At 40.5% G+C, this 17,590-nt stretch overlaps 1 protein-coding gene across 3 annotated transcripts in view; it reads left to right on the top strand.

Moving 5' to 3' along the window:
- BABAM2 (BRISC and BRCA1 A complex member 2) overlaps positions 1-17,590 on the top strand; it is a 179,225-nt gene that overhangs the window by 26,930 nt on the left and 134,705 nt on the right. For all 3 annotated transcript variants that reach the window (XM_071577008.1, XM_071576998.1, XM_071576990.1), the window contains exon 4: positions 11,733-11,827. In XM_071577008.1, the coding sequence (XP_071433109.1) occupies positions 11,733-11,827 (95 nt within the window). The remainder of the gene's footprint in view (positions 1-11,732; positions 11,828-17,590) is intronic.

The following is a 17,590-nucleotide window of genomic DNA, read 5'->3' on the forward strand; positions in this document are numbered from 1 at the left end:
ACTGGTTTTATGTGAAATTATAGGTCTGAGATTATAGGTCTGGGTTCAACTCCCACCACTTTGTTTTCCTTGATCTCAAAGAACATTTCTTTTGTCTCATTTGTTTTTTTACTTCTGATTTCTGTTTGTTAGTTTCTTATTAATTTTAGTTATGGGCCCTAGAGGAGGAAATCAGTTTTGCTGCCTAACTAATCTAAGAATATTGCCCATAATATATGGTACATAACTTCTTCTGCTTTTATTCCAGTAAGGGAACTCTTTCAGTAAGTTCATCCAGTCTCCCTGTGACTTCCTATTTTAAGAAAGCAGTTAAAAACACAAAATATGATAAAGAAGAGCACTGACCTCCTTGTCTGTCACCCTTTTAAAGGCTGCTTTGCAAATTTATTTGCTAAGCACTTGTTTATTGTGCCAATAAACAATTGTAAAATGGTTTTGCAGGTTATTGTAAGATTCTCATAATCATGTTACTGCAATGCACGTGTCAGTGTTTTGTGCACCTTTAGGTTATTTTTCACAGGGTGTGGTTTAGTTGAGGTAGTTTTGGTTGCTGTAATTCAGATTATACTTAGGTGATACCCTTGCCTGTATGGTAAGTGTCTTTTTACTGGGTCATGCAACGTGCCCAAGACTTTTCCAGGCGATATGTTTCCTGAAGTTCATCTGAGTTTTGCTTCATATGGCAGGAAGAATAAATCTTTTTCATTCAGTAACCTATTCATTATTCAATGAATGTATCTGATGGAAATGTCAAAAGATAATTAATCTTTTCATTATTTCTTGTTTGAATACATGCAAAATTTACAATCTTTTCCCCTTTTAAATAATCACTTTCCTCCCACTTGTGTTTTTGTGGGTTTTTCTACACTTTTCCTTACGTACTGAACTCTTGAGCAAGTAAATGGCAGAAGTGTTTGCAGGTGTAAGAATTAAATAGTGTATTTATGCATCAAGAGAATTAATCTTAGAAGTATCTGTGTACAAGTGTGGACTTAGAGAGGCTTAAAAGATTTTACATTAGGCCTCCACATTGGTATTGACGTAGTGTCTTTCTACTTTGCTCTTTCCTGCTTTTTTCTCCTGTCTGGGCTGCATGTACTGGTGATGTTCTGTTGTCCATTTGGTTGAATTTATCCTTTGCTTTCACCTTTCCTTTTCTCACCTATCCTGTGTCTCTGTTTGAACTTCTCCAGTGTTGCCTGGCTTTAATTTTTACCAATATCTTATCCCTTCTTGCATTATCTGTTCTCATCTTTGTCCTCTACAGTTCTAGTACTAATGTTTCTGAGAAAGCAGTTGCTCTGCTACTGAGGTGAAAGTAACTGAGATTGTCCTAATGCCTTCTTGCTCCATTTGGTTGGAAGCCACCTTGTTTATTTTTATTCCACTTTTGCAGATTTGCCCACTTTGCGAAAGAACACAAGTTCTCTTATGTATGGTTTTACAGCTCTTTTTTTTTCTCCTACAGCAGCAGTTGTTAGTTGAAGTTAAAGAAAAAAAATCTACCCATACCTGCAACCCTTTGTCCAAGACCAAATTAACCTATATTCCTATTTTTTTCTTTTATTGGAAAACTGGGACTTGATTCACTAGCCTTACTAGAGGTATCTAACTGAAGTTCCTTAGAGTAGCTTGCTTGTCTTTTCAGCTGCTGACCCAAAGGGCACTCATCTCCCTGAAAAAGCGCTCATGGCTGCCATGAGTGTGCCCTGAGGCATCTCAAATGACACTAAACAACTTGGTTAATCAGCTGAACCAAGTGTATGGAGACTGGGTCTTTTGCAGCTTTGCATTTGGTGGAGTAGCTAGGATTTCTTCTGGAGGGTCATAGAGGTACAGAGAAGGTGGGGGGGTCTTTTGCTACAATCAAGTACCTTTCTTTCAAATTGTCCCTCTATTATGAAATGGTTTTGAGTCTTTAATACTGACTTCTCTGTCTTTTGTTTTCTGTTACCATGATCTGCATGTGAAGGCAGAAATTAAGCTCAAAAACATCTTTTTCTAGAGAATATGTCCTGGCAGCAGCAGTACTACACCAAAATAGAATTACTCACGTATCTTCCTTCAGTAGTAGTAGAAGTGTATTTTTAACTAGTTGTATTGTCATTTCAGGAACTAATCTTTCTTGCCAACTAATTAATAAGAAGCTCTACAGGTAATATATTACTATGTTGGACATAAAGCCTGTAAGGCAAAAATCTTCAGGGTGGAACACAGTGACAAGGTGTCAAGGTGTCAGATCTGCCTTTAGTTCATTTAAATCCTGTCATACTAAGGACAGCACTGACTTAGTATCTTGACTGCAGATTGTAATGAGCAACTGATTATTTTTGTATCTGTAATCTTTTTTTGTATTTTTTCTTTTTAATATTTGACAAGGGCATTGTCTGTATTTTCCCAAAACTGATTCTGAACATAGATTTGGTCTTTTGCTTCAGCAATTTTCTTTGTTGTCTGTGAATGCATTTCATAATCAAGTTGCATGTGGGTTTCTTAAGAGCCAAATGGGTTGATCTCCTTCCTAACAAATTCCATTGAGACTGGTCCTATCCAGGCTGCAGTGGCTACACGTGTTTATTCTGCATACTTAGTGCCAACTTAGAAATCCATGGCATCGGAAGAGATGGAATAAGATATACATATCCATTCAGAACTAGAGTTTTGGAAGTTAACTGGCATGTTGCTTCCTAATTTTGATGCCTTGAGGATGTTAATCCTGTGGCACTCCTAACAGAACATCTTTCAGTACTACCAAACTTAGAGTGTGGTTAAAAAAGGGAAGAAAAATACTCCCCAGATGAAGTTACTGGATTGGAGGAGAGGGAACAGTTTGCAGGATAGGCCAGTGGGAAGCAATTGTAAGGATTACACCTGCCTGCCTTGCCTGGAGTAAATTCTCATTACTTTGTTAGATTTGCTTATGCACTTTGATAGATAAGAAAAGAACAGCCCATATGTGTTTTAAAAGAAATTAGAGTTTTAAGTATTAATATTTCTATCTTTTTGGCTATTGGGAGCGTATTAACTTTTCTTTTGAAATTCTATGTAGTAAAATATTTCAAAATTTTATGCTGGTTGCCCGAGGAAAAAGAAAGGAAAAGAAAGTAATTTTTTTTGATAATGAAAAGCAAAAGATGTGTGATACATCCTTTTTCTTCTCAATTTATCTTTGATTTGATGGCTTTAACTTTACTGAAGTAATTTTAAATTCTGTAGGAGTATGTAATTGGAAATATAATTCCACTGAAGTAATTATTGGCTGGTATATCTACAGAAGTGAGATAAGTATGGTCTGAATGCGAAGGTTTTGCTTGCCTTGCTCTTACACTGGAATGGTCAATAGTGCTGAGGAACACCACACAGTTTGCCTTCTGTCAAGGGAATAAGGGCAGACATAGCTGAAACATACAAAAAACTACATGTTCATGTGCTGGAGTTGTAAGGAAAAGGGTGTGTGTTTCATTCAGGTGAGAAGGGTAGAGAATGCAGGACTATATTGATTTTCTTTTTGGTGCTTTTTTTTTTTTCAGGTTAAAATGGTAACCCATTCTCAAACTCTGAGCACAATAATTTTAGAAATGGCTTTACTGATTAAAAATACTATTTGTATTTATCCCAGCAGAATTGTATTGGAAAGGGGTAAGCCACAGGTAATATCATGCAAGTACTAAACAAGTGCTTGCTACAAAAATGGCTATTTCTACTAGTAGGTCAACATAAACTGTTAGCTTGTGATTCAAAATATTTACCACTTTATATTTTGTAAGCTCACTGCAGAGACTGGTGTTAATTTTTATGTGAAGTAGAACCAGACTTGCGTTGGCTGTTGTGATTGTTTAAATACCTTTATTTGAGTGTAATGAAGCATCTTTTTATGCGTCATAGCCCTGACGAGCAAACTGTTAACTGCAGTTTTCGTTTCTCTGAGTTGTGGTATTTAAGAAACAAAATTCTGATTTAGAATGGTTTGCCTTGATCTGTAGTCTCATTTGTTGCTGTCTATTTTTGTCCAGAATCATAGAATCATAGAATCGATTGGGTTGGAAAAGACCTCCAAGATCATCGAGTCCAACCCTTGGTCCAACTCTAGTTCATTTACTACATCATGGCACCCAGCGCCACGTCCAGTCTGTGTTTAAAAATCTCTAGGGATGGTGAATCCACCACCTCTCCGGGCAGCCCATTCCAATGCCTGATTACTCTCTCTGTAAAAAATTTTTTTCTGATATCCAACTTAAATTTCCCCTGGCAGAGCTTAAGCCCGTGCCCCCTTGTTCTATTGCTGAGTGCCTGGGAGAAGAGACCAGCCCCCACCTGGCTATAACTTCCCTTCAGGTAGTTATAGACAGTGATGACGTCACCTCTGAGCCTCCTCTTCTCCAGACTAAACAACCCCAGCTCCCTCAGCCTCTCCCCATAGGGCTTGTGCTCCAGTCCCTTCACCAGCCTTGTTGCTCTTCTCTGGACCTGCTCCAGCACCTCAATATCCTTTCTGAACTGAGGGGCCCAGAACTGAACACAGTACTCAAGGTGTGGCCTCACCAACGCAGAGTACAGGGGAAGGATCACTGCCCTGGTCCTGCTGGCCACGCTATTTTTGATACAGGCCAGGATCCCATTGGTCTTCTTGGCCACCTGGGCACACTGTTGACTCATGTTGAGCTTCCTGTCAATTAGTACTCCAAGGTCCCTTTCTGCTTGGCTGCTCTCCAGCCACTCTGTGCCCAGCCTGTAGCGCTGCAGGGGGTTGTTGTGGCCAAAGTGCAGGACCCGGCACTTGGCCTTGTTGAACTGCATCCCATTGGAATCAGCCCATCTCTCAAGTCTATCCAGATCCCTCTGCAGAGCCCTCCTGCCTTCCAGCAGGTCGACACTCCCTCCCAACTTGGTGTCATCAGCAAATTTGCTGATGATGGACTCAATCCCCTCATCTAAATCATCACTAAAGATGTTAAACAGGACTGGACCCAATACAGACCCCTGGGGAACACCACTGGTGACTGGCCGCCAGCTGGATGCAGCTCCATTCACCAGCACTCTCTGGGCCCGACCCTCCAGCCAGCTCCTAATCCAGGAGAGGGTACACTTGTCCAGGCCATGGGCTACCAGCTTTTTCAGGAGTATATTATGGGAGACAGTATCAAAGGCCTTGCTGAAGTCCAGATAGACCACATCCACAGCCTTCCCCTCATCCACCAGGTGGGTCACCTGATCGTAGAAAGAGATCAGGTTGGTCAGACAGGACCTGCCCCTTCTAAACCCATGCTGGCTGGGTCTAATCCCTTGTCCACCCTGAAGGTGCTGTGTGATTGCACTCAGGATGAACTGCTCCATAACCCTTCCAGGCACGGAGGTCAGGCTGACAGGCCTGTAGTTGCCAGGGTCCTGCTTGCAGCCCTTTTTGTGGATTGGGGTGACATTGGCCAACCTCCAATCATCTGGGACCTCCCCAGAGAGCCAGGACTGTTGGAAGATGATGGAGAGTGGTTTGGCAAGCTCTTCTGCCATCTCCTTTATCACCCTGGGATGGATCCCATCTGGTCCCATAGACTTGTTAGGATCCAGCTGGCTCAGTAAGTCGGTCACTATTTCCTCCTGGAATACAGGAGGGGTATTCAGCTCCCTCTCCCTGTCCACCAGCTGCAGAGGCCAGTTGTCTTGAGGGCCACCTGTCTTACTGGTGAAAACTGAGGCAAAGTAGGTGTTAAGTACCTCAGCCTTCTCATCTTCCTTAACTATATTTCCCTCCAAGTCCAACAGAGAATGGAGGCTTTCCTTGCCCCTCCTTTTGTTATTAATGTATTTATAAAAGGACTTTTTGTTATCCCTAACTGAAATAGCCAAATTTACTTCAAATTCCACTTTTCTTTCCCTAATTTTTTCCTGCATGACCTAGCTCTATCTGTAAATTCTTAATAAGTAGCCAGCCCTTTTTTCCATAGTCTGTAAACTTTCTTTTTATCCCTGATTTCTTGCAGAATCTCCCTATTTAACCAAGCTGGCCGTCTTCCCCTCCGGCTGGCCTTTCGGCACACTGGGACAGCCTGTTGCTGTGCATTCAAAATCTCCCTCTTAAAACATGTCCATCCCTCCTGGACCCCCTTGCCTTTAAGGGTTGTTTCCCAGGGTATGCTCTGAATCAGTTCTTTGAATAGGCCAAAATCTGCTCTCCGAAAGTCCAAGGTAGAGGTTTTAATGGTGGCTCTCCTTACATCCCTGAGGACTGAAAATTCTATTATTTCATGGTCACTATGCCCCAAGTGGCCTCCAACCACTACATCATCTACCAGCCCCTCTCTGTTTGTAAACAGGAGGTCTAGCAGGGCCTTCCTCCTGGTAGGCTCATTTACCAGTTGATGAAGGAAATTGTCCTCTATACACTCCAGGAACCTCCTTGACTGCCTCTTCTCTGCAGTATGAAGCTCCCAGCAGATATCTGGCAGGTTAAAGTCACCCACAAGAACAAGGGCTGGAGATTTTGAGACATCTGCCAGCTGCTTGTAGAATAATTCATCCCCTTCATCATCCTGGTACGGCGGTCTGTAACAGACACCCACAAGGGTGTCAGCCTTGTTGGCCTTGCCCCTGATTCTGGCCCACAGGCACTCAACCTTGTCACTGCTGACCTCAACTTCAACAGAGTCAAGAGACTCTCTAACATATAAAGCCACCCCTCCACCTCTCCTTCCCTGCCTGTCTTTTCTGAAGAGCTTGTAGCCCCCCATAGCAGCACTCCAGTCATGTGATTCATCCCACCACGTTTCTGTGACAGCAACTATGTCATAGTTTTCCTACTGCAGTATGGCTTCCAGCTCCTCTTGTTTGTTTCCCATACTGCGTGCATTGGTGTACCTGTGTGCTGGTTTGAAGGTAAACCAGCAGGGGAAATGAACTCACCACGAGAGAGATTATAAGTCAGAGCTAAAATTTAATAATAATATTACAATAACAACACTGACACACAAGGGAAATTGCTTTCAACTCACAATACCCCAGCAGTATAACCCAGTGTCCTGGGGCACAAACCCAAGGGGGTTTGTTTGCCCTTGTGCTGAGACCCCTGTGGTTCCCCCAAGTCCAGAGCAAAAGGAAAAGGAAAACCTGTTGGTGCAGGCGAGGGCTGTGGTCTGGGCGAGAGCAGTGATCTCCTGCTGTCGAGGTCCTGCTGCTGCTCTGGATCTGACGAGAAGTTCCCGAGGTCTTCTTACCCACCCCTTATGTACCCTCAGGGAGCTCTCAGTCCCTCCCCCTGGGCGGGGACTCACACAATGGGTGATTAACTCTGGGAGCCAGGGGGTGTTGAGCTGTTGATGGCCCATTAGCAGCTCCGCCCCCCTCAGGCTGGGTGTGAAGTGATAATGGCTCCCTGGGCAGCTGCTGCTAATGGCCCATTGTCCTTGGGGAATGAATAGAGGGGGTAGAATACACAGCTTTGATCACCCCCACACAGGGTTAGCTGGTCCCTCCTGCTGAACTAGGACAACCTGCACTTCAGCTGGGCCATTGATTTCATTCTCAACTCGGGCTCTATGCCCTTAGGCCTATCTCTGGAGAGCCCAGTTGCCGTCCCTTCCCCCTTCAAACCTAGTTTAAAGCCCTCCTAACCAACCCTGCCAACTTATGGGCTACAGTTCTTTTGTCCTTCCTAGATAAATGAAGCCCATCTGCTTTGATGAGACTGGGCAACACAGAGTTTGCGCCATGATCAAAAAACCCAAAATTTTGACGGTAGCACCATCCCCTAAGCCACCTATTGGTAAGCTGGGCTTTCCTCATTCATCCCAGCTAGCACAGGAACTGAGGCAATTACTACCTGTGCTCCTGTCCCCTGAAGAGATTGGGTCAGTGCCTTGAAATCTTTTTTAATTACTCTGGTACTCCTTTTATTAATGTCATCACTTCCAACCTGGACAACCAACAGTGGGTAATAGTCTGAGGGTTGGATAAGCTTAGGAAGTCTTTTGGTAATATCCCTCACCCTGGCCCCAGGAAGGCAGCAAACTTCCCTGTGGGACGGGTCTGGCCGACATATAGGGCCCTCAGTTCCCCTCAGAAGGGAGTCACTGATTACAACAACCCTTCTCTTTTTTCTCTTACCTGTAGTCGTAACCCGTCCGGTAGGCTGGGGGTAACCAGAAGATCTTGTAGATAGATCCTCCTCCTGACTGTCCTCCAACAGACTGCCCGAGTCCAGGGCCATATACCTGTTTTTTAAGAATGTGTAACTTATGAAAATAGTTGCAAATAGAGCAAACTCCTTCCTTAGTGCTTAAGCCTTCTAGAGTCAAAGGTGTTACCTTTTCTGTCCTAGTATGATAAATTAGGCAAGACATAAGCGAAAGTGTATGGAAGGGGAGAGCACAGAGCAGAAAGGTTATAGAGGCTGGGCATGATGTGCATGCATGTCTGATGTGACCCAAAGAAAAGCTCTTTTTGTTTTGCTTTAGGAACTAGCTGAATGTGTTTGGATTCGTGGCAGAAGTGAGACTTAGTAGAATAATATTTGACTGAGGGGATGCTTTTTTCCTTTTTAAATATGCGAAAAATTTGTTCTAATGTCAGGTCTTAGGATCTTCGATAGTAAAGTGCTGTATTTGACTTCCAGAGGAAAGATACTACTGCTAGAGAATCACTACTCTTTTCTAACTGTTAACACTGAAGTGGAAACACCATTTTGTTCTGAACTTCTTTGTATTTATTAAATTGTCACCCAGCCTATGTGAGGCTCGATTGTAGCAGAATAAATTAGGGTTTGCATTTGGATAAAAACCTATAGTATGGTAGGAAGGAGAGTGTAAATGACACATTTCTGAATAGTTAGGAAATAAGGAAAAGAGCATCATTTTTAGGTTCCTTGGGGTTTGGCTGTGGTGTCAGCAATAGTGTTTTGTGATTGTATGATTAGCAGGCACCGAAATATTAACTGTATTTGTTTTGAAGCCTAGAGAACCTATGTAACATACAGCCTACTGGAAAATGACTACATTATAGGGAAAAATAATCTTGATATACACATTGGCTTTAATGTTGATGTATTTGGTCTCAAAATTACTTTTATTAAAGGGACTTGAAAGTTTGGATTTGAGACATGTTTATCCTGGACAAGTAGAAGCAATTTTAGCAATTATAAGTAACAGAAAATCTGAAATATCTAAATATCACAGTGTTCATTTTTACTCGGGATTTTGTCCATTGTACTGAATAGTTCTTTGGTATTAGTAGGTTGTGAAAACTTTTTTAAACCAAGCTATTTGTGTAGCAATGTGGATAAGGACTGAAAAGCCACTGATATTTAGTGGAAGAAGGGGTCTGACAGAAGGTGGTAAACAAGAAATATGAGCATGTGAGATAGGTGATAGGTTGGTTTGGCCAGCTGCAACGTGATGTGCCTGACCTCAGTGTGACTGTGTGACACCTGAGTGATCGGAGAGGGTGCCTTCTCCACCCACAACAGGGATCACTGCATGGGATAGGGAGCTGACCTGAACCCCAAATTGTAGAAGTTGTAAAACCTCCATGTTGCACCTACTGCCACAGTTTTCCTAAGCTTCCCCCCATACTGTGGAACTTGCAGAGGTGAATGCAGTTTATCACCAGTCTCACTACTCAAGCAGAGCCTTGTAGTCATCTCATGACATAAGGTTCTGTAGTAGTTTTTCACTCATCAAATATGGAGGTGTAACATAAAAATATGCAGTTATTTTGATGCTTCTTTAAGCTGCCTTTTGAAGTATGTGTGTAGTTGGAGTGCAACTCCTAGTGAGCTGACCTGTATATGCACTCTATTTCATCAATTCTTTTAAAGCAGGAATGCAGAGAACGAAAAGCATGCATCTGGCTACTGCAGTATGGAAATAGTGTGTTAAATGAGTTATTTAGCATCACATAGGAGCAGTGGCAAAAGCACAGGTACAATTCTTTCAGCACTGGGTTACCTAAGTCACAGGCCAAGCTTTTCTATTGTGCTGTGTTCTGAATTATTCATAATGTGCCTCTTTCAAAGCTCCCTCAAAAATGTATTAGAGTGCATCTCCTTCAACACATAACCTCAAATCACTGCTCTGTGTGTAGAAATTGGTGAAGTTGTTGTAAGGACCTGTACATTACATTTCAGTTGCAGTCTAGTAAACATCAACTTTTCTGAATTCTTCATTACTCTATTACAGTTTAGGCAATCTACTAATTATTTTCTCTTACTTGATATAGATGCATTTCCTGTCGCAGTTTTGTGCCATTTCCTCTAGGACTGGTGCCTGTTTCGTTCTTCTTCTAAATTAATAATATGGTGATTTTTATGCTGAGTGTGTTGGGAATTTTAACTGGCAGACCTCTACTATTTCTGCACCCTGTACTTGCACGTGCTCCTGACAGTTGTGAAAGGAAGGTGGGAGTGAGGACAGGAGGAACCCACACTGTGCTCTGCTGAGTCGCATGATCAGCATTCGTGATTTGGAGCGGTACTGTAGAGAACACCTACCCCAGACTGGCCAGTGGCTTCATGGTCATGAGCCTTCATCCTCTGCAGTTAATCTTTATGGCATCCTTGCTTCCAGCTAAAGCCAAAATAAGTTTACAGAATATCAGCAATTAAAACTGTCATGTTAAATGTCTTGAGGTGGTGACATCACTGAGCCAGCAATGTGGCTTTGCAAGATTTGTTCATCTAATGCTTTTTTCCAGTTCTACATTCATATTTTTTTAAAGAAATAAAAATGGTTTAAACTTTTTCTGAACAGAATTGCTTTTAAGTCTTACACTGGTTTTACTTTGCTGTGTAGATTTCAAACAAGTGATAAGACATAGTAGGTACTGTCTTATTTTTTTTATAGTGTCTGCTACCTCACAAATCTGCAGAAGCTCAGTTATTCTTTTGTATCATCATAAAGAGGAAATAATGATTGGGAGCTAAAGTACGACAAGAAACATTTTTATTTTTTAAACTTTTTTCGTGACCTATGGATGTGTTTTTAAAAGCTCAGATGCATAGACCACCTCTTGATCTACAGGAACTCTGAAGTATGTTTGCTAGTGAAATAGTACAACCCAAATTTCTTCAAACTATCACATCAGTGATTAATTGCATATCTTGTGACACTGGCAAGATGAGAACTCAGTGCCAAGCTGTGATGAAGTTTTGTATTTGTAGTTAATTTTAGTCTCTCCATTTAAATATGTAGTACTGCATTTCTCTTGGCCAGAATTTGGATAGTTGGAATGATTCCTATTGAACTGTGTATTCTTTCTTCTAAGAGTTGGGGGTGGTGAGGAGAAGAGGGAGTAAGTGCTACTAAGTTTTAAAAGCTCTGGTATTTTGAAAATCATTACCTCAGTAGTTTGGGATTGACTTTAACTTAATAGATTGACTTTAACTTAGTAAACAAAACACAGCCATCTAGATGTGGTATTATTATTAAAATAAGATCTCTTTTCAGGCTCAGTGTTTTGAGGCAACTCTCAATAGTGCTTGCGTTTCCATTTGAGATACAAAGCAATAATGTGTTTCATGTTTCATTACTTGCAGAGGAGGAAGAAGCTGTGCCTTGGGAATTTGACTTCATCCCCCAAAACATCTGATGCTTATCTTGCATGTGAATTTTTGTAAAAATTACATGGATATATACATGAAATATATTTAATATAGCTAGCAAATTCTGTGTTAAAAATGTGTGTCATGTGTGGTTATTATTCACGTACGTAAAAGTGCAAACAGTGTTTTCATTATTGCTTTTCAGGGGATATAATTTTCAATGCTCACTATCCTGACCTACCACCAGATTTTATCTTTGGAGAGGATGCTGAATTTTTGCCAGATCCTTCTGCCTTGCATGTAAGTACTACACTGTTGGAGAATTTTTCGTCATGCAAGGAGACTTGACTCTTTTAGAATAGCTTCAGCAACAGGAATTTTCTAAAAATGCAAAATAAAGAAAAAAACTAGCTGTTATCTCACTTTTATGTGAGTATAAACACATTGTTTTCTAATGCGATTTAAAGTTGAATCCATAAAGGGGGAGATATATTAAAACATTTTAATCAAGACAGTATTACCTTTATAATAACTATTCAGAGTATGTGTAAAAATATGTCTATTTAGTATCTGACCACCTTAAGTGATCTATTTCAGGAAAAATTATTGATAAATTGTGTCTTTAAAAAGCATTTTTTCTAAAAAAAGTAGAATAATTTTATGTAACATTGTCAATTTTTGTTTTCTCATGAGGCAGGATGGAAGCAGGTAGTATGTTATGGGCACCAGAGCATCAAAGAAAGGTATCTGCTCATATGTGTGTGTTAGTCTTAACTCATAAGAAAATATTTTATACAGTTTTATTTTATTACTATGGAAGAAAAAACACCACAACTTGAAACCAAGCATTTTGTTCACTAATCACAATTCAGCCTTGAGTACTAAAGCATTGTTTGAAGATGCTTATGCTTTTAGATTACTTTTTATGAAAACTTATTAGTAGTTACTAAATCATATTAAGGTATTTTGAAACCCAGAGTGTTTTTTTCATTTACTTTCCCACTCTCTTCAGGCTCTATTCTGCTGCCTTTGCAGACTTGCAACCTTGTTTCTGGGTTGGCAGTATTGTTTCTCAGTTGGATTTGGGCAAGTTTTTCCTGGAAAGTGTGCTGTGCCTGTGGTTATAGCGCAGAGTTTAGTGGCTGTGTTGAAAGAACAAGATTTGCCAAGGACCTCTACTGTAATTCATGCTTGGTAGCCCATACAGTGGGTCATAATCTCATTTCTATTTTTTTCCCCTCTCAATTTTCATCATCTATTTTATGTATGGCCAGACTTTGCGAACGCAGATTTGGGCAGGGCTCTCCCCACATGGGTGTGCCCTTCCAGCCTGTGCAGTGGATTTTTGAGGTGAGGCACAGCGTGCACAGAACTGGCCCCACCGTTTAAGTCCTGAGGTCCATCTGCCACGGCTGAGCGAGCCTGGACAGTGACAGTGAAGTCCTCGGGACTGTCACAGCCCCCGGTACTAACCGGGGCTGACCCTGCTGAGCATCCGAGATGTGGCGGGATGGGATGGCAGGGAGGCACTGAACTGCCAGGGGACGGTCCCCACTGAGACTGGAACTCAGGTCCTTGGGATTCAGAATCCAGAGTGCTCTCTTTTACACTGCGGGACCGCCTCTCATCTTTTAGAACATTGACCAAAAATCAGCGGGCATGTAATTTTATAGGCTGTGTGTAGGGTACATAGGAGTCCCTGACAGAAGCATGAACCTGGGAAGTGTCTTTTAAATGAACTCCTCCTTGCCTAAGGAAGGGCCTCTTTTCACAGTCCTCTCTCATGCAGCCTCTCTTACGCTTTATGACCCTGTCTCCTTTGCTCCCCAAAGTGAGTCAGAGGCTGCCATGCTGTGTTTCACATGTCACGGTGGAGGGAGTGTGAGGCAGCAGCCTTATAGTTGAACATGTCCTTGACGTGTGACATGACAAATACTGCTTTTTGGTTTTACCTTTATTCACTTCACAGTAAGTTATGTATAAAAATCTTAGAAGAATTATTCAAACTAACTCTTTTGAGAATACCTAATAGAATTTTTAAAACGTAAATGTCATGTTTCTTTTCTTTCCCTGATTGCTTTCCTATTAAGTTCACAAACTCCTTTGGGAAGGAGGTATGGTGCTGATGAACAGCTATTTCCTTAGACCAGTTTACAGAAAAGGTTTTACTTTCTATGGCAATTCTAGAATTGTTTTCACACTCCTTATTTACCTGTTCTCTTTTCCTCTTTTGTTTCACATTGTTACAACCTCCTGAGAAGTGTTAATATGTCAGTGTCAGCCACTGTCTGCAGTTGAAGTTAAAGGAAGAGGAGCACTTTTTAATGTACTGGAAAACTGAAATTAATAACAAATGGCAAATGAGATATGAAATAATTTTGGGCATCTTCCAGAAATGCTTTTTAGATGGAGATGCTGAGAGGGAACAGTGTTGTATTTCTCACATGAAAAGAAGTCACTAGCAGTAGTGGTCCACAGGAAAACCTGCAAGAATAAAAATATCCTTATTTTTCTGTCTTTCTTTCTGGCACTGGTCATTAATGATGCTTCTTTTGGGAGCGTTGCTTTTCTGTGTAAGCACAGAACAAAATTCTGTCCTCTTTGTTGGAAAGCAACTTGAAGAGGCATTTGCTTCTTGGTACATAATGAGATATCAATAGCCCACTTTAAATTAATTAAAACAAACCAAAGAGGAAATTTGCAAGCCAATAGTTTTCCTTTGATCATTATGCCTTGCTATAGCATTCACTATGTAAATGCAAGCATTTTTGATAAAGTCCATTGTCATTCTCCTGCAGTACATCTGATGGTATGGAGCGTGTTATCACCGCCTTGCAGCTTTGGTCTATACAGTGTCCCTTTGCTTTTGCATTTGCTGTTTAATGTTCTCTATGGTTTGTAGAGTTTTTCTTCAGAATATTACATTAACAATAACCTGCTTGTTATGCTGCATCTTTGAATAGATCCCTTTTTTTCACAAATGTTAGAGCTGTTTAATGAAGATAATTTTAATTGAATTCTAAGATACTAGCACAATTCTCTACCACTTTAACATGTCTTTCTACTGACTCTAAGTAAAATACAGACTAGCTCATTGACTGTGGTATAATGCTCTTCATCTTGAGCAGTCTTCAGGTACTTCTGATGCAACAGTTCCTGGCAATCAAAACAGAATCTACCATGCACAAAAGCATGTAGATGTTATTAAATGAGGAGTACAGTCTCCAAGTAAGTAATATGTGCAGTTGGATCTGTGGGAATTCTGACACTGGACCTGCATGCGCTACTCTTGTCTGCCTGAGTGTCTTGTTTTCCAAGAAGTCATCACATGCTGTTACGTGGCTTGAGTCAGGCGTTGTGCTTAGTTTGAAACAAGAACCAGGTACTCCAGATTCCTCAAGCTTGTGTGGCTCTAATAGAAGCTGTCGGTAGACTTCCCTGAAGGTATCTGAATGTGTTGTAGTTCGCTTCAGTCATCCTTCAGTTTCCATGGCCATGGGCAGACCTTTGAGTTAGGTTTTTGTCTGAGCATGGTAACAGGTGTTCAGTTAAGCAGCTGTTAGCCAGACAGCTAAAGCAGGATTCCAGAAATACAGCATTTTAACAAGTAGATGCTGTAGGTGAGTTCATGCCATCTTTTTTTTTCCCAGACAGTTCCTGAATGATTGGACCAGTATTTGAGCAATGGGGTGTTGTTACAAGCAGAGCTAATCAACTGCGTTCTTTAATTAACTAACAATGCAATTGCAGAAACAAGTTGAAAATGCTCACTGAAACTCATTTTTGCTTTTATGTCTTGCACAAACGTTAAAGACACTTGGGTTTGAAACTCAGCTTGAGTCTCAAGTTCAGCACTACAAAATATGTGCTTCATTACATGTTTTACCAGAACTAGCTACTGTGCTGGTTGCAGGGTCTGATCACGTGTGTGCTGATCTTCTAGAACAATGTGAAACAACTCAGCAGAGGGGCAAGTGGTCCATTTAGTTTGTTTTGTCGTGTAGTATTAGTTATAATCCAAGAGCTGGCTTCGTGGTTGGTGATGCTGTTCATGCTCAAAGCATTATTAGAAATAAACAGTTTTATTTTTTATTGTCACTAAAATTGTTTTACTATTGAATGCATTTGATACCTGCATGTCTAATAGGCATAAATAAAATCATCTTCTCAGAATGTAAATAGAAAGTTCTTCCCTGCTCTAGTGTTTATTCATTTTGGATGACAAGTATTAAAAATGTATTTTAAAAACAACCTATGATTCACTATGTTCTGATTAAAAATTCAGTTGGCACACAACAAGATTAGTGATTGTGTACGGATGAGATTAATTTGGAGCTCATTACAATGACGCCAGTTTGAGTAATAAGAATTGTTTGTTATGTTAGCCTAGTTGATTGTTAATGTGAGCCAGTTAATAACTGAAGTGCTTATGCAAAATGTTAACCCCATTTTTTCAATGATTTTGAAGTATCTTCTGTTTGGCAAAGAGCCAACAAAGCAGTATGTGCAAGGTAACTGTCAGTTCAAGCATTTGGGTTTCTTAGCATTCTGATTCAGGTCTCCAGCTAGTCCTCACAGAATTATTCTGCCCATCCATTGCTGTCATAAAGGCTTCATTAATTAGCCCTAGTGGGCATAGAGACAATAGCACATGAACATTTCCTGAAACCTACTAAGTGTTGAATATATCCTTGTGGGCTAGTGTATGGTATATTCTATGTGGGAATACTTAGTGCTGCATTTGCATGGGAGGAAGACATTGTCATCACAGTATTTCAGAGAATGGGCCACTGCAGTTCCCATGCCAATATGTAGCATTGGGAAGATTGTTTCCCCTTGTCTGATTGCTAATAGTGAGTACAGATTTTGGTCGTTGTGGAATTGATTGAGCTAATTGTGCTCCTCACGTGTGTTGATCGTCATGCTCTGCATCTTATGTAGAACAATGTTTGTTTTAAGTTCTTGTGTTGGTGCTTATTAGACTCCGTATTTATCATTTGGGTATATGATACTGTCATGAAGGTTGTATTGTTTTCTGTGTCTTTGTTCAAAGTCTTAATCATTATTTTGGTTGGTTGCTGAGTTAGCTTTTAATGGATAGTGGAGAGATCCTCCCTTCCATTAATTGTTCTTCATTAAACGTCAGGTAAAGGAGACAAATGTTTAACAGTGTCAGTTGTTCTCTTGCTCTCAGTAACTACAAAAAAACCCCAAACACCCCTTACATTAACTAATGTTGTTTGAACTATTTTTTTCTAAAAGGTCTTGTCAGTTGCATTCTTAGCAAAGATGCAAGTGTTACATGCTCTGGTATGAAAGCCCCATATAAGTCAAGGAGCACAATGGTTTTCATAGTATAGTTTTAAAGTTTAAAGCCACAGCACTGGACTCTGTCTGGGAAATGTGTGGGTAGGTTTGAACTGTTTTAGCATTGGTATCTCTTCTGCTTGCTCTAATTTCAGATGGTAGTAGAAGATTTAATTCTTTTACCCCTAATTTGCTACTCTTGTAGTGAAAGCCTTAAATTACTTCGGCTTCAGTTGAGCTTGGGGAATTTAAGAACAGAATGCAGGACTGGACTCTTCATGTTATTAGAGAAGGGTTTTTTTCTTATTTTGAACTTATCTATATTCCCATTTTTTATGTTCACTTTTCAGTCATATCCTGACCTTGTATGTCAAAGTGTGTTTTGATTATTTATTATCCAATGTTATTGTTTAATTCTCTAAAACAAACATGAATTCTGAAAACTGTTCATACATGTCTCTGTTGATCCTACCCATTTGTGTATATGAGGGATGTTTGTATGTGTGCACATGTATTCATATATATAAACATACAGTCACTGCAGCCTTGCTGAGATTGGTCTGGTATGGATAGGCAGTGGTAAGAAAATCACATCTTATACCATCAGACAAGTAATTTAATTCAGGAACTTTTCCAGCAGAAGGACCTTTTGGCTGGTATTGTTGGCATGTATTGTATACAATTTTTCCCAATTTTTCAAACAATAGAGATATGCCAGTGCAACATTCCTTGATAAGCCAGATCTGAAAGAATTGC

This window comes from Pithys albifrons, chromosome 2 (assembly GCF_047495875.1).
Source record: "Pithys albifrons albifrons isolate INPA30051 chromosome 2, PitAlb_v1, whole genome shotgun sequence".
In the NCBI taxonomy this organism is placed as follows: Eukaryota; Metazoa; Chordata; class Aves; order Passeriformes; family Thamnophilidae; genus Pithys; species Pithys albifrons.